The 24461-nt window shown below is 36.9% G+C and overlaps 2 protein-coding genes and 1 long non-coding RNA gene across 8 annotated transcripts in view; 2 read left to right on the top strand and 1 right to left on the bottom strand.

The window, feature by feature from the left end:
* The first annotated feature begins 2417 nt into the window (after nt 1–2417).
* LOC122091506 (WUSCHEL-related homeobox 8) lies at nt 2418–7540 on the top strand. The gene is made up of 3 exons (XM_042661492.1): nt 2418–2793; nt 5722–6252; nt 7127–7540. Exons 1-3 carry the CDS (start codon nt 2556–2558, stop codon nt 7210–7212), a joined length of 855 nt encoding a protein of 284 aa, XP_042517426.1. The 5' UTR covers nt 2418–2555; the 3' UTR covers nt 7213–7540.
* Nucleotides 2800–3428, top strand: LOC122091507. The gene is made up of 2 exons (XR_006143947.1): nt 2800–3068; nt 3164–3428. It is a non-coding gene; the product is annotated as an uncharacterized LOC122091507 (long non-coding RNA).
* A 974-nt stretch (nt 7541–8514) lies between the features above and the next one.
* LOC122090493 (Fanconi anemia group J protein homolog) overlaps nt 8515–24461 on the bottom strand; it is a 31670-nt gene continuing 15723 nt past the window's right edge. For 2 of the 6 annotated variants that reach the window (XM_042660112.1, XM_042660115.1), the window contains exons 13-28: nt 24284–24379; nt 23219–23324; nt 21697–21790; nt 21522–21605; nt 21279–21435; nt 20821–21005; nt 17484–17528; nt 14948–14976; nt 14743–14864; nt 12744–12791; nt 12487–12611; nt 12035–12369; nt 10736–11690; nt 10469–10525; nt 9249–9326; nt 8515–9163 (exon numbers count right to left, since the gene is read on the bottom strand). In XM_042660112.1, the coding sequence (XP_042516046.1) occupies nt 9110–9163; nt 9249–9326; nt 10469–10525; nt 10736–11690; nt 12035–12369; nt 12487–12611; nt 12744–12791; nt 14743–14864; nt 14948–14976; nt 17484–17528; nt 20821–21005; nt 21279–21435; nt 21522–21605; nt 21697–21790; nt 23219–23324; nt 24284–24379 (2570 nt within the window). In that variant the 3' untranslated portion in view covers nt 8515–9109. Of the gene's footprint in view, nt 9164–9248; nt 9327–9940; nt 10107–10468; nt 10526–10735; nt 11691–12034; nt 12370–12486; nt 12612–12743; nt 12792–14742; nt 14865–14947; nt 14977–17483; nt 17529–20820; nt 21006–21278; nt 21436–21521; nt 21606–21696; nt 21791–23218; nt 23325–24283; nt 24380–24461 lie in introns of all 6 variants that reach the window. The other 4 variants (XR_006143658.1, XR_006143659.1, XM_042660113.1 and 1 more) reach the window with 4 other exon arrangements.

Raw genomic sequence — 24461 nt, 5'->3', positions numbered from 1 at the left:
GGGAGAGAGAGAGAGAGTTGGACTATATGAAGTCAAAGAAACTATACTCTTGATAATGAGTTCCAATTAGCTTCCACCGTTACTCTTTTCATTTAAGATCTCACAATTCCAGTAGTATTAAAAACCCTTATAAACGGTGAGATCACATGTGGAAAAGTCATCACATAAGAGCCACAAGGAATTTATTAGTAATCTAGTGAATTTTCTTTATTGGGGTTTGTGTATATCTTCTTTTCCTCATGAATTCTTACGGTGCTTAATATATTTCTTCATTTATAGATGTATTTGCAAAATAAATAAATAAAGGAAAAAGAACACTATTAGTCTAGTATTACTTACGCTCAAACACAAGTAGGCATGAAAAAACTATGCTACCATCCTCCCTCTACGTTGAAGATGCTCCTGCATGTCTTTTCATTGGCCCTGCATGTCTTTTCATTTGCCCCGCATGTCAATGTAGATAGCACCAAATCGACAAGATTCTTTCTTCCAATAAATGTAATTAAAAAAAAAAATTCAAGTCCACCTATTCCTTGGAGCCTTATTAAGGTTTATTAGTTGATGAATATGCAGAAAAAATCATGATGCCTTTTGTCCAGTGCACTGAAGATACTCCTGCATGTCTTTTTATTAGCCCGTAAGTTAATATATATAATACCAAATTGATAAGATTATTTTTCCTAATAAATAAATTAAAAAATAAAAAAATTCAAAGTCCACCCATTCCTTAGAACCTTATTAAAGTTTATTAGTTGATGAACATGCTGATGCACAGTGCATGACCATGGAGGGTGGGAGGATCTCATGATTTAGGTCTCTCTTTTCACACATGTCTCTATTGCCTTGCTTCATGGTATTCATTTAATGTAATCACCTCATTCCCATGTGAAGCTTAACAGAAAGAATTTGATTACTTGAATTGGGGGGAGGGGGACCAAGTGCACCTTTTAGACATTAATTTCGTATTTTACTGAGAGGAGCATTCTCTCCAACCAAATCTATCTAAGAGGTAAACTTTGTAATTAACCTCATACATAACAAAAGCCATTGTAGATATACTTACAGTTGTATTCTTTCATTCTCCAAAGACTTGTTTATTTCTATACAAATATTGTTTGAATTGATGTGTACCCATTAGAATTAATCTAATTTTAAAAAATTATTAATTTATATTATATTATTAGGAGGTTGATTGTCATTAAATTTACATGGCTAGGGATAGAATTCAACATTTTGTTCGCATGGTTGTCACATCAAATGTACTGGCAACCTGATTTTTTTTTTTCTATTGGTCAAGTGGGAGCACAATACATGTTGTGGCTAACTCGAGATTATTTTTCAAACGAATCGTTAAAAGTGAAAATCTTGTTACTTTGATCCCACTTAAGTTACAACAATATGTCTCAGAATTAAAATTATCACATCATCCTACCACATATGCGGAGATTCTATTTGGACTTTGTTAACGATGAGAAACCTTAGATTACCTCTCTTTCTCACACTCAACATTGGTAGATGATGATGGTCTTTGTGCATTGTAATTTCCAATTGGACCGACGAGGCATTCCACGCTAGTCATTTCTTTACTATTCTAGAATTTTTATTTTTTTTTGGTCTTTTTTATCCATTTTTATCCAAACAAATACCTTAATTAAGAATAAATAAATAAAAAATAATCTCAAAGGTGGTGGCTCATACGCTCAAACGCAGAAGAGTGAAATGACTATCTCACCCCTCAAGAAAAGTAAAATCTCATCTTTATTAATGCTTCTACGTACTCTCCATTGGTCACGTAAAAAAAAAATCCACCGGAAGCTGTGGCCCACCCACCACCCATTATACCATCAAAAGCTATGAATTTGGTGGGCTACATTTATTAAATCGGTATCACCCATGGCCTATCCCGTGATGGATCGGTTAGCCCGATTCCTAAATCCAAACCGGGAAGTACATATTGAGTGGGTCCCCCACTCCCATGCAGACATGGCAGACAGGGGTAGCCCATCATATTCCAAGGTAAAAATAAAATATTAATTTTTAATTAAAAAGGGCAAAAATAATAATATTTTAATTAAATTATCATTTTTTTTTTTGGTAGAAAATTAAATTATCAAATCCCGTTCAAAATCCAAAACGGAGTAAAGAAGGAAAGGAAAGCGCGTTTCTTTTCTTATGTCTTGTCCTACCGGTCTTCTCTCCAGTCTCCCCTCCAGTCTTCCCGTACTCGTTACTCCACCACGATAAATTGCCTATTACATCGCGAAATCCCGATATCTCCGCTTAGCATATCCTTTTATCTCGGCTGATGATAGTTCGTGATGAGGAAGGAAAGCTAACATACGCTAGTATGAGCACAGAGACGTGCTTCTCCAGTTCTCTCTTCTTTTGCTCTGTGCATGTCTTTCTTCTTTTCCTCACCTTCCCTTTCTGTGTACTTTTGTTTCCATTTGCCTCTTCCCTTCCTTTTTTGCAGAAATAAAAAGAGAGAGAGAGAGATAGAGATTCTGAGATTGAAACTGAGAGTGAGAGCAAAAGAGAATGAAGGGATTGAGGTGATGGACACAGTTAGAAATGGTAGAGAAAGAGAAGGAGAAGTGAGGATGATGGAGTGGGAGAAACAAGAACAACAGCATCTGCAACAACAACAAGAAGAAAATGGTGGTTCTTTGTATGTGAAGGTTATGACAGATGAACAGATGGAACTTCTTCGACGCCAAATCTCTGTTTATGCCACCATTTGTGAACAACTTGTTGATATGCACAAATCCATTACTTCCCAACAAGATCTTGCAGGTTCCTTCTCTCTTTCTATCTCTTTCTATGTCTAGTTTCGTTTACAGTTGTAGTAATGGTGATGATGGTTTTGATGTTCTTTCTTGTGGGTTTAGCGGTTGCATCTTAAGTCATACTTTTATTGACCAAGTCTTTGTGTATTTTTTTTTATATTTCATTTAATGGGTCTTAGCGAAACTTCCTCTTTTGCAGTTTTGCTTTCCCCAATACGATATACTACTCGCTCTTTGCTGTTTTCTCTTACACATGCGTAATTCTGAATTCTGATTTCTGAGGTTGCTTTTAGCTTTCTGGATTTTAACATTCTCTTACGCTTATTTTAGAAAAGTACTAGGATTGATCAATTTTCTCTGGTGTTTTGTGTGTCTAGTTTATCTAATTGTTGAGGGATCAGAATGGAGTGAGGTTTGATGGACTGAATTGCAGACTCGGCATCTCCAGCTTTCCTTGATCTCGTTGTGGGTTTGTAATTCATTTATGGTTTAATTGTATATAGTTTGAATTTGTAAGCACACAGTAGATGAGGAAGTAATTTTGATCGAGTTGGGACCGGTGAAGAAGCCAGGAGGTTGGCATGAATGGTTTGTTAGTTAATTTTGAAAGAAATGGCCTGAAGTCCTGCTTCTTCTTCTTCTTCTTCTTCTTCTTCTTCTTTTTTTTTTTTTTTTTTTTTTTTTTTTTTTTTTAATTAATTAATTAATTCTAAACTATGGGTTTTAGTTTAGGTTGACGCTTAGGTTGCAACCTTAACTGCCCAAAACCACAATCAAATGTTTGTCGTTATTAAATGATACTATGGGCTGGATGAACAAGTGTACTGCCCTATTATTTCTATCCGTTGCCTCTGCTGATAGAATTTCGAATTTTGAAACTGAATGTGATTATTTAATTATCTTTTCTGTTCAAATCTTAGTCATAGAACATCATAAATGTTCATCCGTGTCCATCTATTTAGATTATTTTTCCTACCCAGAGACCAGCATTGATCTAGGCTTGGCAGGAATTTGATTCATAGTTGTCGAAACTTGCAAAGTTAGCCCATAAGTTGAAGAAACTTGGAAGGGGTTCCTCTACTACGCAATAGAGGCATACCTTACCGTAATGAGTACTATGAGTATTTCCAAATTTTTATTTCAATTTTTTGAGAATTTTAAATCTTTCATAAATTTGGGATGATAATACATGTCTATGAAAATCTGATGTTTGTCTTTATAAAAACAATGTGCTATGTCAGTACTGTGATTGATTTTTGTGGAAATTTTCTGATGATCCTGAAGGAGAGGAGAGGAGAGGAGAGGTCTCTGTAGTGTTTCCCCAGTTAAGTGAGTTAACCAAGCTATTCAAAAATCTATACATAATACATGTATGCTTTAGAAAAATGTGAGAAGAGAAAGTATTACCCTCATAGCCCTTGTCAATCAACTGGATCCACAATTAAGGCAGAAATCACATGGAACGGTGTTGATCTGGACTCCACATAAGACCATAAGCGAGATTTTACCTGGGTTAACTTCTTACATGACAAAGAAGGAAGACATGAGAGCATAAGCAGGTTTTGTGTCAATGAAGGAACTTTAAACATGTGCAACTGCAACCTCAAATTCCCCTGGACTTTCTCTGAGCAGGCTGTGCCATATGAATATCTTCATATTACAATGTATCTACAAGGTCATGACAATGGGAAATTAGAAGTTTACTAGTGAGGCGATTGGGAGGAAGTTTAATTAGACTTAGTGGAGAAGGGCATGATTTATTGTTCCTTGTTGCCTGCAGTATGACCTTCATTTCATGCCTTTATTGAGTTAAATCTTAGAACCAAAGGTCCTGTATTGGGATTTAGATAGTGGTTTCATGATGGTTGGATAGAAGATGCGAAGAAGACAACGCATTAGCATCTGACAGTGTTATAAAATGGATGTCCACTTACTGAACAAAGTTTCTATGCTCCTTTTTGGCATGCCAGTGCAGCCATTCAGGTTAATCTTAGTAATAATGTATCTGTATTGCCTTCTGCTGTTCTGCTTGCCTGTCTCCCCCCCATCTTTTCTAGGTTCCTCCTCCCCCTCTGCCTTGTATCCATCTAATTCATGCATGGTTATTCCTTTCTTTCGGACAGTAGGACTACCAAGTGTCCTGATATTTGCAGTTGATTTGCTTTGTTTTTATGACACAAAACTTCTACCAAATATTTGTAGAACTTCTGTTTATTGATGGGACATGATGTTACAGCCAACGATTTTATTTTCTTGTTTCTCCTTTAACATTATTAGATAGAAAAAGAGAAGGAATGATTTTATTTCTTATTACTTCAAAATTTCTGTTGACTTGTATACTTCAAGTTTTTCTTTGTGCAAGGGCCAAAAGGTTTAATTAGTTTCTCCTTTGGGGGATCTTTATTGATGCTTCAATCATCTGAAAAGGACTGGTAGAAAAGAAATATGAAAGGAAGAAAAGGATACTGGTGTGTGTATATTTATATTCCCTGAAGTAGAATGGCATGACTTTCATTTACTGCCCAACGTGACAGTTCAGGTTGGGCTAAAATTGTGTATAGGTGGACCCCTAGGTCCTCTTTTCAGCATCATGTTTCAGCCCTATCTGAGTTTGTCAAGTGGAAAAACAAGGTATTCAAAAAATCAAGAACCACCAAGGGTATGCAGTTGGGTGCATGGACATACATGGGACGGTGTGCCTACATATAGAAGGATACATTGAATCTCTATAAATTTGAGATGTGGATCAGTCTGCATCTTTTTCTAAACACCCAATGATCAGAACTTACATATCATCCTTCCACCTGGCAAAAGATACAGAGTATGCGGGTGAGGATGTGCTGGAATCTCTTATATATAGTGAATGTTGCCTTGTAATATTTAGCGGGACTTCAATTTTCCATCAAACAGAAAATAATATCATTGTCTTCTCCAGGAATGAGGCTTGGAAATCTATACTGTGATCCCTTGATGTCATCTTCCGGCCACAAGATCACTGCCAGGCAGAGGTGGACCCCGACACCAATGCAGCTTCAAATTCTTGAACAAATCTTTGATCAAGGCAATGGGACTCCAAGCAAGCAGAAGATCAAAGATATAACTTCTGAGCTGACACAACATGGCCAAATTTCTGAAACAAATGTTTATAACTGGTTCCAGAACAGGCGGGCTCGATCAAAAAGGAAGCAATTGGTTCCAGGATCAAATAATCCAGAATCAGAAGTAGAGACAGAGGTTGAGTCTCCGAAAGAAAAGAAAGCAAAACCTGAGGACGTCCATTCGCATGAGAACCCAAATCCATGGGCAGAGGATCTATCTTTCCGAAGTCCAGAGATAAGCTCTGACCTTCATGCCTTTGATTCACAGCCAAATAAGGATGAGTCCACATTTCCATCGGATGGTAGCTCAAAATCTCAAGGGAGTTTGGGCCACATATCTTTCTATGATAGTGTCCTATCGAATCCAAGTATGTATACATTTAACCTCTACTCTCTACATCATCCATCAGGTATCTTGGGCACTGCAAAGAGACACTGTAATTAGTTAAGACCTCTGGACTGTAATTATTTAAAGTTAAGTAGGAATATGGATAAAAATTAATCCTTGCCCAAAAAAACATGTACTATGGTTAGTAACAGAAGAATAGAAAAAACCAAAAGAGACAAAGTGTATGATACCAACTGTATTTTTTTATCAGTAAAAATTTTTCATGAGAGGTGGTTAAGAAAACTAATTACAGAAAGTAATGTAACAATCATGGAAGCTACTGGCTTTAGAAAGAGAAGTTTTTCCAGTTGAGTGCTATGTCTTTCTTAGTTTTTCGGGTATTTGTCATTTTCTTTTGACTTTTACCCATGAAAGAACTTCTGTTTAATTGGAACTTGTTCCCTCTCTTTTGATATTCTTATTTCCTTGTGTCAATACTTGCATGCACTATGTGTATCACTTTTTTTCATATAGTTTCTTTGGCAAACAGAATTGGACTGATTCAATTTATTGACCTTCTTGGAGATCAACACGTGCAAATTCACCTCTATTGCCACTGCTTCTAATCCGATGCCTTTTTTTCCTTGGGACTAATCCATTGAGGATGGATAAGCTTATCAAATAATAATCATCTTTTGGTATTATTTCTCCTAGGCCAGCCCATCCTTGAACAGTTTCAGATTCACTAAAATGTGCGTGATTTTCTAGGATGGGAAATTTAAAGTCATTGTCAGAAAAGGGGAAGATTTTTTTATCCTTGTTATATGGATTGCAACTATTTTTCAGTCATATAATTTTCAAACTGACCATAGTACCATACCCTTGTTCTTATTACTTTAAATCTCTGAATGCAGGAATTGACCACCTGATGGGGAAAATGGAAATGCCAGGTGTCTTTAATCCTTACCGGCAGGGAGAAGGCTATGACATGATTGGATGATGCTCCTCACGTGGTTGTTTTGTCATGCAAGATCAGGCTCACTGGAATCCTAGGTGCTGATGGCATCTTGAGATTGATAGATTAGTTAACAGTTAGAAAGTAGTGTTTATTTATGAAAATATATGGATAACACACAAAGTAATAGTTTAAAGTCATACATAGGTAGCTAGGTTAAGCAGGACTACCTAAGGACTGGGTGTCTTGGATCTGAAGTTACTTTCTTTGGACATGGAAAGTATATTCGTTACTCCATTTGCTGGAACATTATAATTTGTATTCTGTTGTGCTTGTTGATTTCTTTCTGATTAGTGATGCTTGGTTGGGTCTATTTGATGTTCTGATGGATGTGTGGATTCTGATTGTTTGGGGCATGTTGGAAACTGAAAATACTTTTGCTGCAAGTGGGTGAAGGAAGATAATTGGGAAGCTTTCAGTGTTTGTAGTTCGTACTGATTTGCTGTAAATTTTCTCACCCTTTAATGTAATTAAGGTGGATTGCTCTTTTTTCAAAGTTTTCTTCGTGAGGTCTTTTTCTCTTTTGGTATTGGGACTCAATCTCTGGTTGGAACCCCAAAAAGAACGTACAAGTCTGTATCACTGAAATCGGTGGGATAAACTCCCATTGGTTGATACGAATTGGATTTTTAAAGACAAATTCAGAAATGCCTCCTTTGCTTTAAATGGCGATGGAAGGGATAGGTGTGGAACGATGGCTGTACATGTACTTACATTAGGTGAATAAAATAATTTTTTTTTTAAAAGTGAGGTGTTCAACAGTGCATTAAACTTTAGCCTCTACTGTTTCTAATGTTTTCTTGTAAATAAGTATTGATCATAAACATGGAACCAATCCCATACATTTTAAATTCATGAGATTAATCAAGAAATGTAGTCAAAGCGAAAGGGCTGCCTTGAGCCAATTAGGTGGCTAAAACCAGCATAATATTTGTTCCATAATTTCTAGATGGCCGAATATGGGAAAAGAGAGCAGAAGCCAAAATGAGATTAGCATAAGGGTGTTTAGTTCATGCCATCACAACCAACATTTGTTTAAGAACTGGTGACATATAGGGTAGATATCACATATTAAGCCCCACCAAACACAATATATATCTAGGCAATCCAAGGTAATGTAATGTGTGGCTGCTAGAGAACAAAGACATGAGATGCCCCTAGTACCCAATCTTGGAATCAAATGCCAATACCAAATAGCATAATGTTGCAACCAAAGTAGTGAACTGAGAAGTAACATTTTTTCATTGCCCCTAATCTTATTTCTAAAGTTTTATGGATAAAAATGTGTATTTTAAAATTATTTGAAATTTAACTATCATGACATTCTCAAGAATTGTTTTGTGCAAGTACAGAGAAAAAAAAATGCATATGCCTATCCTATACATAACACCTACAAGAGGACCTCTTTAATCAATATATACAACTGATGTTTAATAGAAAATGTCACTAGGAAAACCCTTTTCTGATCTACCAGCTCGTGTATCATGGATAACATGTAGCCAGTGAGGAAAAAATTCCCCCACTCCCCCCAAAAAAAAGGACCTCAAGGCAGCCCTGGAAAATCCTGTGCATCAGTAGTGGGATATGGAACATTACTTTATCGAGGCTTGGTTATGGATAATGAGGATTATAATTAATTCCTCAACTAAATAATCAGAACCACAAGGTTCCTCTTCTGAAAATATTGGCCAACAAAATAGCCCCTTGAAAACAGTGAATTTTGAAACTTGGAAGAACCTTCCCTCCCCTTGAAGCATGAAGAAAGTGGCTTGGCATTATTTCCACCAATGGTTCAACCCTCAATTTGGCATAACAGCAAGTATTGATAGGAGGACGATCAGGAAGTTTGATATCACATAGCCCAATTTAGACACAAGCTTCCTTAAGCTCCAAAGTGATCCTCTGACCAAGGCAGACCTCTTTTGGGTAGTCTCAGCTGCAAGATTGAAGAAAATATTAGAGGTGACCATCACTAGGGTAAAGGAAAAGTGAAAAGTTGAAAATGCACTAACACTTCCAACCTTAGCTTTTGTAGTTCTCCAGCCTTCTGAATTCTGTTGTGGTAAATAAGAAAATTGCTCTATTGAAGGCAACACCTTCTACCCAAAAAAAAAACATAAGTCAACACCAAAACCTGAAAGATTAAGTGGCAAGAAGTTATAATCAAAATGCAAAATTCACCAAGAAAATTATTTTTATTCCCTGATCCCTTGTAACAATAAAAATGTTAGAAGTCAGAAAGGCTGGCATGATATCAGACCACCCAATAATGTGGATGTGGCAAGGGGGTACTTACAACATCAGTCCAAACTATTTCCTAGAAAAGTCTCAGCATAAAAATAAATGACATGAGAAAGGAAGGAAGCTGGGAACTCATGTGGCTTATCAAATCTGAGTTCCGAACTTAAGAAATATGATCTTTGAAACCATTGCAAAGATTCATTCTTCTGCTGGGTATATACACCTACAGCTGTATAGCTTATACATCCTTTTTGTATGCCTTTTCTTTGCAAAACCTAAAATAATTTTGTTACTTCTCTAAAAAAAATTGTAATTTCATCTCTAAGAATTTGATGGAAAGACAACTTGATTTAACACCCTAACAATTGCCTCGCATTCCATATTAAAACCATTCAAGTTCATTTAATCACAATGTAATATATAAAACAAGGATGAGGGAGGTGCAACAGGAAGAAAGAACAAGGAAGAGGACCAGATTTAGTTATCAGCAATGTTGCCTGTTCCAGGGGTGTGACAAGGATGGAGATAAATCCCTTTTTGTTCCCCCTCCCCCCCTTCACTTTTACAGCATACTACATTCTATTCTTTCACTAATCAACGGTTCCTTCTGCCTCTGTTCTCTCCAACTGAAAGGGAAACTGCAAAACAAGTAGACAGTGCCCTCAATTCCACATGCTACTTTTCAAGTAGGAGGTCAACTAGCTAGGAAAACCAAGCAGACCTCTAAACACTCCTATAATGATCATGATTAAGTTTATATGCAAGTCCTTTCCTTCTGCAAATGAAAATAAGAAATGCAGTTGAGGTGATGAGCCCACAAGATTTGGCTGAATATTGCACATGTGAAGCTGGTAGAGTGGTAAAACAGATGGATCATTGACTGCTCAACATGCTACACAGGTATATATTCTTGTATAGTTAAAATCCATTTCTTTATGCAAGCAATGCCACAATACCAAGCAACTTAGTACTGTCAAACATGACAATATCATAAGCCCACCTCATCTTTTGATTCTTCAGGGTTCTTGATTTCCAAACGATTAGGGTAAAACAAGATCTGCACAAACAAAGAAAAAGCAATGGATACCTTACACCTCTGTAAAATGCAGTTGCTGAAGGTACTAGGGTGGCAACAGCAAGAAATCGCAGAAATGAGGTTTCAAACTCGGAGAATCAATGCAATATGCAAAAATCAGGAGTGAAATCCCAAGTGCAAAATCAATGTGCAAGTATCCTGCTAAAACTTAAATATCCAGAAAATCCTTACCTTGTTAAGTAAGTGAATATTTGATGAATCAGTTGCCATAATCTGTAAACCAAGGCAACTGTCAGGAGAGGAACAGAAGGGGCAGAAAACAGTACCAAAAACACAACCATCTTCTTCACACCATACACCATGCTTTTGAGCACCTTCAAGAGCGAGCCTATTATAGAGCCGCTGATCGACAGATGAGATATCAGAGATTAGAACTCGGACAGTTATTGATCTATTTCTGGCTGGAGATGCACCTCGACTTCCAAGGAGGGATGCCAAGTAAACTTTTGAAGACGAAACAAATGAGCAAGTAACAAGGAAATGATTCTCAGACAATCCCAATGGGTTTTGGCAGATTGAGCAACAGATATATAATTGCTCATCCATAACAGGACTGGAAGATGCATGTAAGGTGACACTGTTATTCACTGGGAACTTTTGTGGAAGATTCAGCTTCTGGTGTTTGCATTTAGGGTCCTTCACCTCAAAATCGAATTCAATTTTGCGGATCGCATCTCGAGATGATCCCACACTTCCACTGCAATCAACATGGTTAGGAAACTTGGCATTGGGAATATCAAACTGTTTCTCTTGAATTAAGTTTACTAATGGAGAACTGATGTGCCTCCTCCATTTCTGGGTATGAGAATTTACACTCAAATTCAAAGATTCATTTTCTGATTTTCGATCACAGATGTCCATATTAGCATTTCTTTCAGGAGTATCCATAAGAAAACATTTGCTTCGCGAGGCAGCTCCACTTGGACTCGCTAGGGATGTTGAATGGAACGAAAGTTGGTCTGATAACTCATTGGAAGCCTGGAATACGGTTATACTTGAGTTCTCAGCCTTGGGAAAATCTTGAGGACTACCAACAGTTCCATTCTCACCCACACCAGATGTTTCATTGACTAAGATTTTTTCTCGACTCTCATTAAAGGATGCTGTGGGTATAGTCTCTGACCACCTGAAAAGTCATGAATTCAATATCAGCTAAAATGGTCTTAAGAACACAAGTAGATGCATGCGGTTGAAATCTGACTAAATAAGAGCACCTTGGTAATGTAACTCAATTGAAAGCATAAAAAATAAGAAAACATTCAGATAACAGTCTAGGTTCATACTTTCAGTTAAAATTAATAAAACAATTCCAGAAGCTAAACCTGCAAATTTAAACATGTTCTAATGTCCATGTAGTCTGTAAAATCAGAGGAAGAAAATTGTATGACCAACTAGCTGATCCGTTGGTTGACGAGTACATGATTAGTAATTTAGTACACAGCTGGCAAAAACACAACTATATTAACTTACCTCAAGTTTTTTTCAGAACTGCAATCAAAAACAATAGATTCTTTGTCGCTACCCAAATCCTTCTCAACCAGTGGAACAAATTCTTCATCTTCAACACCACATTGAGCTTTCACTTGAGGAAGAGTGAGATTATCCTTGCTCATAGACATCACAGACTGAGAGAACTGATTTTCCTTTTCAGTTGTTATACTGCTATAAATTACTTTCTGTCCATCATGATGATCATGCGTGTGAACAGCTCCTTTGCTTAAAGACTTCTGCTTTGTACATGGCATATGTTCCTCTTTAACTTTAGGAGTGCCCAACACATTCATGTCTTTTGGCCCAAATCTTTCCTACAAATTATTTGGATCAAGCAACTAATTTTTATAGCACAATAATTCTGACAAAAGTAAAAGACACTCAACAACTAAGAACAGAAAATAAATGTAAAAAAAAGACAAATATGTAACCTTTGCATCACGGAAAAATGACTGTAATCCTTCTATTGACATGTCAAAATTGTCATACTGTTTGATGGACTTTCTTATCCACTTGGAAATGTGTGATATATTTCTCTCTTCTCTAAATCGTTCATCTGCTTGCAGAATAAAGATAAATAGAAAGTTACACGATAACTAAAAGGGTCTTTAAACTGTAAGACAATTGATAGGGTCTGAATTTAAATTGATTGAAGACAGAAGATGAGTCTCAATTTGGATGGGTATACCTATAAAGAGAATGGCTCCATAGTCAAACATATGACGAATGCAACGGCCTAGAAAAAGAAGAAAGACATTAGTATTGGCAACACAAGAATGGATCATAACTATTTCAGTATATTAATATTTCTTTCCATCACATTTACCAATCGTTCAATTAAGAGTAAGTGTAACAGATAACTTTGTCTTTTCACATTTTAGTTAGGGAGTGGGGGAGGGATTACAGCATGTACATGTGTCTGAATTTGAGAAAGACTGATAAAAATAAAACAAGCTATGCCCAATATAAAGATTTAAATGACCATCTAAATGGATAGATCAAGAAGAATCATGACATTCTGAACTGGTTTGAAGGATCAAGCAATCTGATCTGAACTGGCTCTAACACCCAACCAATACCAACCATAGCATCACCCAATTCATTGGCAGGTTTGTCAACCAAAAAAAGCAATGTATAGGCAGGATCCAATTGATCTCTAGAGGACACTTTTTTAAAATCAGGAACTCGATTAATTCAGTGGCCAACCAAACCAAATGAATCAGCAATCTGGTCGAGTCGACAACCAAGTTAGTATAAAAATTAGAAAAATACAGAAATATAGAAAACAAAAAATCTGAGAAGACTAATACTCTAGGTTTCATTACACATGGTAAGCATGTTTTAAGCCAAGATTTAACGTATCGGTATCGTATCGACCAGGTGATTTTAATAGACGTCTTGTATCGTATTGAAGAGATGCAAGATACACTAGATGCGTATGGAAATGTTTATGATATATGCAAACTACATTTTGAAGCATAAAACACTAAATAAGTAATATGTAAAATATATCATGTATAAAAAGGAGGGCAAAGTACAACGAGACAACTGCATTCAATTGATTACATATGAAGGATCAGGTTTATAAAATGAATGTTAAACGGATTTAAAATGGATTCTAACTTTTTTTTGCGGTTTTTTTCCGTATCTTTCGAATCAATATGAAAAAGAGTTTAAAACAGAAAAATTAACAGGATGGCCAAAAATTGGTGTTTAAAAGTTAAAACGGCTTCCAACAAACTATGATGTGCATATCAGCCAGATTGCTTGCATCTGGATTGGGATTGTCAGTCGCCGAAACTGGCCAATACATCTGGGTATAGGTCAAAGATTGGGCAAGATTGAAATTGGCGGGCATTAATCCAGTCTCTAATACTCATCTTTAAATCCTGGTTTTTCTTGTTGCTATTTAGAATTTCCTAAAGTTCCAATTAAAAATTAAAAGATCATTTACGAAAATTTCTATGCATTTACATAATTTTAACAGGACTTCAGCTAACTTCCAAGAACCATCAGTACTAACTCCCATGATGACTAAAGTACATACCAAAATTGAAGGTGGGAACATTGGCATTAAACATCTAGAAGGAGTTGAAGTATATTGTTCCTATAATCTCATGGTATCAAAGGTCCCCTGATATGATAGTAGGTAAGGATTCATAAATAGTGGAAGCTCCTATCAAAAAATTATGCCTAATCAAACTTTAATCACCTTTTTTTAGCATAGTCAAGTTGAATGTTTTAGCCAACAGACAAGGAAGAAGCAGCTACCCTTTAGACAATAATTTGAATTTATACCAACTAATCCGAGAAAAAAAAAACAGAATGATTGCAAAAATTCTAAAAAGCAATGAATCATGCACACACACACACACACACACACACACATATATATATATATGGGGTGTTCCAGTATCTTTCATGATTTAAGAAAAAAACATGACTGGAACAATGTGACCAAAGAAATATATATACAGCACAGATCCATATCCAACAGGAAAATTAGAGAAATATAGTAGTTTTATGTCTTACACTGCAAGAATGAAGAACAGCTGAAGCTAGCACAGAAACCAGGGAAGCTCTTGAGAGAAATAAATTAGGCAAAAACTTGTGGATACTCCACCTCATAATGAAACAAAAGCACCTATGTCTACAACAGTGAAAAAGAAAACAACGGCAGAGTATACCTGCAGCCTGGTTCATAGCACGAAATGCTTGGTAGCAATACCACTTGTTCCCACTTAGAAGATTTTTGGATGAGTGGTAAGTGTCATTATATTTCTTTTTCTGTGCCACTTTAATATCATGTCTGCCACAAGTTTGAACAGATCAGCATGAATACACCTAAATCAGTGGTTAGTCTTGTTCAATAAGTTTCTATGGAACACTTACACGTTTGGAAATGGAATGCCGACAATTATCTAGAATAGTCAAGAATAACTCAAATTAGTATTATATAAGTATATTTTAACATGAATAGCATTATATTAATTCACATTAAATTCAAGGAACTAAGTTCCATACGATAGCTGGACACTACTAAGAAAATGGTGCAGAATTTAGGCACCAGAAATGCCAGGAGAAGAAGGGTCAGAATCTGACAGCCAAAGCAGCCTGCAGTTCCAGCTTCTGTCCAAGAATCAGAATCTTGATCACTTCTGGAAAATGGAAGTCAGTACAAACGTGAGCTCTTCTTTATGGTCTTATATTCTTTACTTAATTGTTAGTAGTCAGGCTGGATCAGTTTTCTAAAATCCAGTCATGTTGTGATTGGATTTTCTCAAAGTCCTAGTCAGTATAGAACCCTCCATCACAGCCTGATTGGGAATTTTTAGTCAGCCTTTGCTTTGGTTTTTTATTCCTTTTCTGTCCAGAATGACCATCACCCATGATTTTATTGAATGAGAGGCTTTGTTGCTTTCTGGTCTGGGGATTTCAGACCATTCTCTTATGGATTCAGCAGGGATCGCCCAGTGGTGTTGATGTAGATTCAGTAGCCAGCTCTACTGGATTCCAGGCCTTCAGTTTACTTTGATTATTGAACCAATTCTTCTCTTCTCTCTTCCATCTATTTTTCATTAAACAGGTCAGAATCTCTCTACCTTTTCCATCCTGCAACCTGTCTTGCTTTCAAATTCAGATTCAAGTTGCTTCAATTAAAAAATCAATTGCTGCTCTGAACATTGATGATAAACTGTTCTATTTCTTCCATCAATTAGATTCAAATTTCTATTAGAACCCTGACTTCTTCCTGTATTTCAGGTTTCCTAATCCAAACTTGCTTACTCAAAATCTGTCGATTTTCAAGTTCTGTCTCTGTTCTGATTCTGGTTTCAGTTTACTATTTTATTTAGGTTGCTTCCCTAATCGAATGCTGGGTTTAGACCCTTCAAATTGGGCACTTTGCTGCTGAGAAGTCCTACCTGCAATAGGATTCCTCTGTAAACATCTGACCATCTAATTTTAGTCCAACTTTGCAGTCATTTTCTGCCCACTAAACTGAGCATTCATCAATAGTTTGAGTGATGCAGAGAAGTGGTACTCCTTAAAGTGCTAACACAGGAACCAGCATCAAAATAGGCCTGTGGTTCCTTAAAAGAGGTATATGGTTCCTTAAGAACTAGTTTTGGTTCAACTGAACCAGATTTTGGTTCAGGCCAAGCCATATGTCAGTTGGTCACTTAAAACCAACAGTGGGGTTAGTATATTAGGACCTTACTAATTTATTTTATCTTTTTTTCCATGCAAGAGTCATCACTTAAAGTTAGAATCTAGTCTAGATAGGACATCTATTTCCAGCTTGGATGGGAGTGTGCATCCTATGCTGTTTTAACCCCTTTTTTTCTTTTCTTTTCCATCATAAGTATGTTTCTGTCTAGACAGCTTCTACATAAACAATGTAACCAAATAAGCCCCCACAACCCCACGATTTTATGATGAAAGAAATTGGCTTTTTTGCTTTCTTTAATATGTGAGATTCAGAATAAGAGAAACAGTAACCCTTCGTGAGATGCCAAGGCTGGTTGGTGGGATTCCAACTGAGTTCCAGGTAGGAAGCTTGGTCCATATTCTTCTACCCTTATTCTGTTCTTCTTCCTCTAATTAATCAAACAAGAAAATCAGGTTAGTAGCAAAACTTCTCTCAGTCCATGTGTATACTATACTAAAAATCTGAAATCTCTTTCAATACTTCATAGATTTCAGATCTGTTTAGAGATACAGCAACCACACTCTTTGCAGTACTGATCCATGGTTTCAAAATATGATTTTGCTACTGTTTTCAAAGAATCCTACTTCAAGTTGGAACCTTACCTCTACCCTATTTTAAGATCAGGATTGATTCTGTTTCAGATTAGCATCCAATTATTATTGTTGAATTCTGTAGCTGTTTTGAATCCTTTTTTATCATTGATTTGAGTACGTTAAAATTCTGCAATTGTTATTCAATTCTAGAATTCTGTTTCAAGTATCCTATTCTAGTAGGATACCATCATAACCCCAGATCTGACCATCAGATTTCAATCAGCTCCAGGGGAGTTATTCCTGCCTACTTAAGTGACCTTCAACCAGAATTTTAGGGCCATTTGATTTTCTGTTTATTAGCAATTAAAATTTATCTTGACTAGTCATTTTTTACATCACTGCGATTCTGAAACTTTTTTGGATTTCTTGAACCCCATCATCTAAGGCTCCTGGGAACCCATCATTGAGGCTAATCAGAACAATCTTCTTTGACTTGTATGATTTCTACAACTGTCAACTTTGTTTCCATCCCTGTGGTTCTGGAATTCTTCTTGGATTTCTAACCCTAATCCCTTAGGTTATTAGAATACCCATTACAGAATATGAACCCGTAACATCATCATTTTCAAGAAGTGTTGGTCACCACTCCAAAGCAAACTTGTAGGTTCAATTTTTATAAGGATACAACCACTCGAGCATTCTCATCCGAAAAGTCAATCCCTTCTGCGACCTGCAAAGTAAAATAACATTTCATAATCACTTTGATGCCATGAAAAAGATATATAAACACATGAAAACATATGTTTGAGCAGGTTGTACTGTTACTTATCCAATAATATTCTGTGAATTGAAGGAGTTATTATGTTTTTGTCAGTGGTATAACAACCATAAATGCTTTGCATGAATACTATAGATCCTAAAGTACATTATAATTTATATAGGAAGGCAAAAAATAAATTTCTGCCAGACTTTATAATGCAATCCCAGGTTCCTTCAAGAGGTTGTAGATAACCTCTTTTCATAATAACAACTAAAGACAAGGAGTTTAAATATTACATAAAAGACCTTCTAATCCTATTTTGCTTCTGTTTAAAATCTACTTAGGGGCAGAAGAATCTTGCTCTTGGCCTCTTAGACCTTATCACGCTCAAGCCTCCAACACTTCTTAACGCCAGCCTTCTATTTGAGGATCTACGAGTACCACTTCACCTATTCAATATTTTCCTGTCTTGCCTGGTTCTACTTCATCTCCCATCTATCATCCACTCATAAGCAAGCCCCACCCGTTTTCCTCCTATTGGTATGTGCCGCTTCCTGTCTGTGTAATCCCTAGACCGAGGGATTGATCAATTGACCAGGCAGGAAGATCAAGTCTCATTGAGAAAGGAGAGACCAATAGAGTGGAACAGACAGCTCGCAATTGAGAGACTTTCCGGATGACAGAGGAGCAAGTGCAAGAGATAGGGGAAAAAAGACAGATGTCACGCAGATTGACTTATTGCTACCCATCGACCTCTGTTGCTGCCTTTGACTAAGGAAGGGAAAATAACAGATTGAGTTGGGACACGATCGACTGAGACAGAAGGGAAGTGCTAAGGACAACATGAAGATAGCATTAACCAAGCATCAGCTCCATCTCTTCAACTTTCATCTACAATTTAGTCCTTCACTTGGTCCTTTTTTTTGGCACGTGTCCTTCAGTTGTTACTTACTCTTAAAGGCCAGGGTTGTTCTGGAAATTACAAAATTGCCACTATACTCTTAACTTGAGTTATTTATCATTTTTGTGGGCCCATAGTGACCATAAGCAAAAATTTTGAACCCGGATTGCATTCATTGGTATCAGAGCCGAACTAACCATGACAAGACCCTCTCACATCACCAACGATGAGCTCCACAAGTTGCGCAAGGAATCATAGGAAACAAGTAGGGAATTAAAGTTAAGTTTGAAAGGTTTATAGAAGACAATCATAAGTTCATTGTAGAATGACGGGGAATAGGCTCACAGAACTCTCACTGAAATTCTTGCCTTTGTGAGGAGGACCAATAGGCAAGATGATGCAAGGCCATCTACACCAGCACCCTAGCTTGCTAAACTATAACTTACAGATATGCCTCCGAGACACCACCAGACCAGTTATTGTCCAGAACATCGGACAATAGTTCTTAGACAGAGATTTCATCAACGTAGAGGTTTCACAGTTCAATGGCAATAAGGGACACGAGGATTTTTTTGAATGGTTGACTAAAGTCGAGAGGATTTTCACCTAAAAGTCCTTTTCAGATGATAAGTGCCAAACTCATCCTCAATTCACTAGATATGCATGTTCATGGTAGGATAATGTGCTCTAGTCGAGATTTATCAGGCGACTTGGACCTGTCAAAAATTAGGACGTCTTGAAGCAAATACTAAATGAGAAATTTGTTCCTCCTAACTACAAAATTTGCCCTTCCACAAGATGGTAAATTTCCACCAGGAAAGTAAATGTTTCTTCGCTGTTCTATTCCAACGGTAACAGCAGCGTACATAGATTGGTGTCGATCTCCCTCACACCTTTTCTTTTCAGGTCTTCCGTGTTTATTCTTCACCCTAGAGTGAGTCGAACCCCAGAGAATCAGACGCAAAACATCACCTTATCTTGAAAACCAAACCTGTAGCCAGGCTGGTTTCAAGTACTTAAATTAGAATATGATTGCAGAATTTATTATTATTCCTTGATTTTAGATTCTGCTAATGACTACATTCAAGGGAGCTGAGTGTTGTGATTCTTCACCTTAAATTTCAGGTTGATCAAAGTTCTCTTGAGTGAGTTCTTTTATCCAAAAAAGGCTAGTTTACTGCTGGCAGCCTCTCATCAAGAGGTTAAAGATAACCTCTTTTTGCAATTACAACTAGAGACCTGGGTTTTAAAGATTATATAAAAGACCTTCTTATCCTATTTTGCTGCTGTTTAAAATCCACCATTAACTTTAATTCCAGAATACTCCATCTCTTCAAATTCCATCTCCAGTTTAGTCATTCACTTATTTACTTACTCCCAAGGGCCTCCATAAATTACGGAACTGCCACTGTACTCTTGAGTTATTTATCATTCTATTGGGCCCATGGTGACCTAAAGCTGGGTTTTGGAACCCGGAGTTGCATCATTTAGAATCTGAGAAGTAATTAATGACTTTGAGCTGGGGCCTTGTGATTTTTTGTACCCTGGGATATAAGTTCATTGAACAGGCAATGCTCAAAGAAACTAGAACTTCTAATCTACTCGGATGCAAATTATCTACCCAATCTTGTGGATGTCAAAAGGTAACTAGAACTAATAATTTCCAACTTTAGACCCAAAACAAATAATCATACTTTCCAACATAAAATCAAAGAAAAGAAAACCTTCAAGCCTCTGCCAACCAACCTAAACTCAGGACTACACCAATTGTAGTCTGTCAATGATACATAGGTCAAGCTCCAGGAAAAGCATCTAAACTTCCTATTAAACATGTTCCTTTGTTATGGCAAGGAAAAAAACAAAAACTCTCTGCATGTAATCGCTGTGGCCAGTATGCAACAGAAAAAGGACCATATTTTTTATCATCTCAATTAACAAAGATATAAGAATCACTTCCAGGCTTCCAGCAAGCCCTTGATAACATGAGCTGCATGCAACGTAACTAAACAGCAGCATTTGCACCTCAATTTCTACTTAACAAAGAAAATTCTCCGGTGGTTGGCATGCCAAAGAAGGTTAAACCAGAAAACCTTAGTTTCTGAACAAACTGAAAAAGTACTGGGAGCTATCACAGAAAAACTCATATTTAGCCCTCCATCTTAGGCCACCCATGACGTTCAGGCAATTCCTGAAGAGCATACCTAGGTCAATTAACCTCATGTGAAAACAGTGCTTCAATTATATACAAATGAAAAACGCAGTAGCTGAGAAAATCCATAATCAAAGGTAGTCAAAATAAAATTTTGTTTTTCTTATTCATCTTAGAAAAAAAATCCCAACAATCAAATTGCAATCACATACCTTTCCTCTGCACACAGCAAGCAAAGCAGCACCCCCCTTTGAAGAATTCTGAGTGGACTTTGCATCGAGCTGGTTAAGGTCACGTTTTTTCCCCCTGCGTTTCCTAGGAGCAGGTCCATTACCTCGAAGAATTGAACCATGATAACCCTTCAAAGCAAGCGCAAAATCTTCCTGACTCCTTGGCTCTGCAAAAAACTTTAATATATTAGACAGCCTCAACCTGAAAACCTTGTGCCGATTTTTTTCTTCCACAAAAGTAAACTTTGTACAGAAAATACCCAGATAAAGAAGGCACTATTCAATAAGAGTTTCCATAAAAGTTCTTGCATCCATAGCAAGAACGCAAAGAAAAAGGTACAAAAGAACAGATTATGATTGTTGACAATTCTCAGAGGCAAATTTCTTTCTCTCTATATTGATAGAAATTGACTTGAGGGGGAATGTACAAGAAAACTTACCAACGAAAACGGGTTTTTGTGCATTTAACCTAGACCATTGTCCTGTTTCACGCCAACGGTTGCATAGCTTTTCCATCAAATGATAGCTAGGGAAGAAGACAAGAGCACCATCTGGCACAATCTTACAGATTTCTTCTAAAGTGGCACCAAGTGCATCCTTCACAACCAGTTTCAGAGATTACCACAGTGAAACCAGTATCATTTCATGGACAGTAAATTTCAGGGGAATACTTTTGATTATACCTGAAAAGCATAACAGTTGGCCGTTTTGTAGCTTGCATTCAATGGGTAGTTTCCAGGACCAGTAGAAATGGCACCAGCCCATAGCTGCAAGAAATGAAGGGTAATTTCCTGAAGCTGGAGAACCAGTAGCATCAAATGAACATGAACGACATTGTAGGAGAAAAATGAATCAAACCTGTGTTCCAACATCTATTACATGTGGAGCTTCAATACAAGTTTCAAACTGGACTCCAAGTTCCGCCGCAAATGAGTCCATTGGAGATAATGTCCTAGTTTACCAAAACAGAAAAGGAAAAGCAGACATGAAACCAAGAGCCCGATTACTCTACAAGGTGTAATACTAAGCTGATAAATAGTCAAGAATAACCAGAAAACCTGTCTAAAATCTCCCTTAAGAATGACTTGGGATATTTCCCAACGCATGTTTGTCAAATGAAACAGCATAATCACAGACACGCAAATGGTTATGGCGGCAGAGCCACAAATATGAACTTCGACGGTACTTTTATGGTCAATCCTTATAAGTACTCAGCATAGAGGCATATACAGTCCCTCATCTCTGTCCTTCAATTTCTGCAATATTGTATACAGCTATAGCCTATAGTTGGGTACATTACCTGTGGGTATTAAAACGTCATTCATCAGCTAAAGCAGGTACCCACCCGCATACCATAAACTAATGTCCAGTCAAGATGAGTTATAGATTAGTTACATGCTAGTTAAAAGTGTTTTAAGAGTTGTTATGATGCTTATGCATTTGTAGTTGTGTACAAAGAGTGGGTAACAGCTAGGGGTGTCAATCTGGGACCCAAACTGTCCCATTAAAAAAAAGCCAATTAGTATGTAGGATTGGTTCTTTTTTTAGGTTTATAGCATATTAGTCAATCGGGACAGTTATGGTCCTAGTGCCAAAAAGGTGGAACAGATTAGGACCATGGTTACAGAAATCAGGAATCAGATCGCTGATTCTGGTCAAATCAGATCAATAATATATTAATATTGATAAAAGGCAGAACCGATTGTCAATTCAATAATATTGATAGAAGGTGAAAGATTCCAATCTGACAATTAGGGGTGTCGATTCTTATCTGATTTGACCAGAATCGGCGATCCCATTATCAATTGGTATTGGTCCCAATTTTTGGAACTGATTAGTTGATTGGGACAGTTCCGGTCCTGGCCCCAGAAAAGGCAGAACCGATTGGAACCCATCCCAATTGACAACCCTAGTATCAGCTGGCTGCTGGTATGGAGAAACAATGAAGTCCATTATCTAATGGTAAAGCAGTAACTGTAAAATCCATTGCTATCATCAAGCAACAGTTCAGGATATAATTAACCATATGCATTTCAGGAAATACATACTCAGCTTAAGACAAGGGGTTTAATTCAATTTCCTCTCTGATAAGAAACTTGGTCAAGTAATTTTTTTAGGGACAATTTAATTACAACACAAGTAGGTGTAAAACAAACTCAACCCTACTGGTTTTCTAATTTATTTTCTTATCTAGTAGCTCTAGAAAATTTTCCCTTTTCTTAGTGGGCAAGGCTCTTCCATCAGACACCCCACACTAGTTGTAATACTTTTGTCAAATTAAAAAAAAAAAAGTTTCACAGTACTCCTTAATGAGGGAGGAGGGGAGGAACAGAAGAATTAGAAAAACACAGATAATCAAGTAGCATGTGCAGTTACTTACCCTGATGTAAGAATCACAGACATCGAAAGACCCGCAATTTCTCTGAAGACCACTGCAGGATTCAGACACCATAGACTGAAAGAATGTTTCCAGTTTCCACCATGTTCTGATTGCAGCATGATTACAAGTATAAGAGGTCAAAAGTATGTCATCACCATCACAATAATAATACAAATAGGAACTTAAAAGGCAATTTTTTTCCTTTACAATGTCAGTGTAGAGAAGGTCACCTCCATGTAACGCCTGGTTTTGCCACATGGCAGGCAGATTTGGCAATTCTGACTATTGTAGATGGAATAATAATTATATAAAACCAATGACATTATAACAATAGATAATTTTAAAATACTGTTACTCTGCTGTACACTGTTGCATTGCCAATACGCTGCTCGATAAAGAGAGAAGGCTTTCCCAAATAAACATTCATATAAACAAACTGATGTATCTAGTATTGCTATTACTTTCTACAAAAATGGTTTTAATTTTTCTATTGTTATAACCATGTATATATCTTAAGTATAATTATGTTGCCACCTTGATTAGAATCATTTCATCTTGAATTCTCACAAGCTCATTCCATAGCATGCATATGGTGATGCCTCAAAATGGAACCACTTGGGATTAATATTGGTTTGTTAATTGGAGTAGAAATACGATCATTTTAGGCTTCAAAATAAAGCTATAGAAAAAAGGTTCCTCCAAACCCGTAGTAGAAGCTTTTCCTACACGGCCACTTTAACCATTATCATGTGAACAAATAACGGTGTTATTCTGACCATTGTATAGAGAGGTCATGGCCTGGATGAGTCAAATGCAAAATTCAGATCCTACTTTAATCAAAATACCCCATAACAGAATTCGTTATGAGCAAATAAAGTAGCAGTAACATGTTCACTGATAGTCCCTATCTTGACGAGTGATATGACTGAATTTATCGATCTATAAGGGGACTCAAGGAACTAAATTCCTTGACAAATGGCCAAAATAACAATTATTCTTGAAATGCAGCTTTAAAGTAAAAGGTCTTATATCTCTCATTGGGCTACGAAGAATTGAGACACTGACCCCCATCTCTCGACGCATATCGTTGTAAAACGAGCTGATAATCAAGGATATGAAGCCCATTTCCAGAGAAAAAATAACTGAACGAAGAGAAAAGCCCTGCATGGCATGCCAAGGATTACGCTAAGAGAATAACTGTAAAAGCCTAATCTATGATAAATGGGTGGAAAAAAAGGGCCTC

This window comes from Macadamia integrifolia, chromosome 10, assembly GCF_013358625.1.
Source record: "Macadamia integrifolia cultivar HAES 741 chromosome 10, SCU_Mint_v3, whole genome shotgun sequence".
Lineage (NCBI taxonomy): Eukaryota > Viridiplantae > Streptophyta > Magnoliopsida > Proteales > Proteaceae > Macadamia > Macadamia integrifolia.
This window is presented reverse-complemented; position numbering and strand designations above follow the sequence as displayed.

What these genes read in the sequence shown, in the direction of transcription:
- LOC122091506 (XM_042661492.1), top strand. Translation starts at nt 2,556, where the DNA reads ATGGACACAGTTAGAAATGGTAGAGAAAGAGAAGGAGAAGTGAGGATG. An exon ending in TTCCCAACAAGATCTTGCAG is followed by an intron (nt 2,794 to 5,721) that starts GTTCCTTCTCTC and finishes TGTCTTCTCCAG; the next exon opens with GAATGAGGCTTGGAAATCTA. An exon ending in TAGTGTCCTATCGAATCCAA is followed by an intron (nt 6,253 to 7,126) that starts GTATGTATACAT and finishes CTCTGAATGCAG; the next exon opens with GAATTGACCACCTGATGGGG.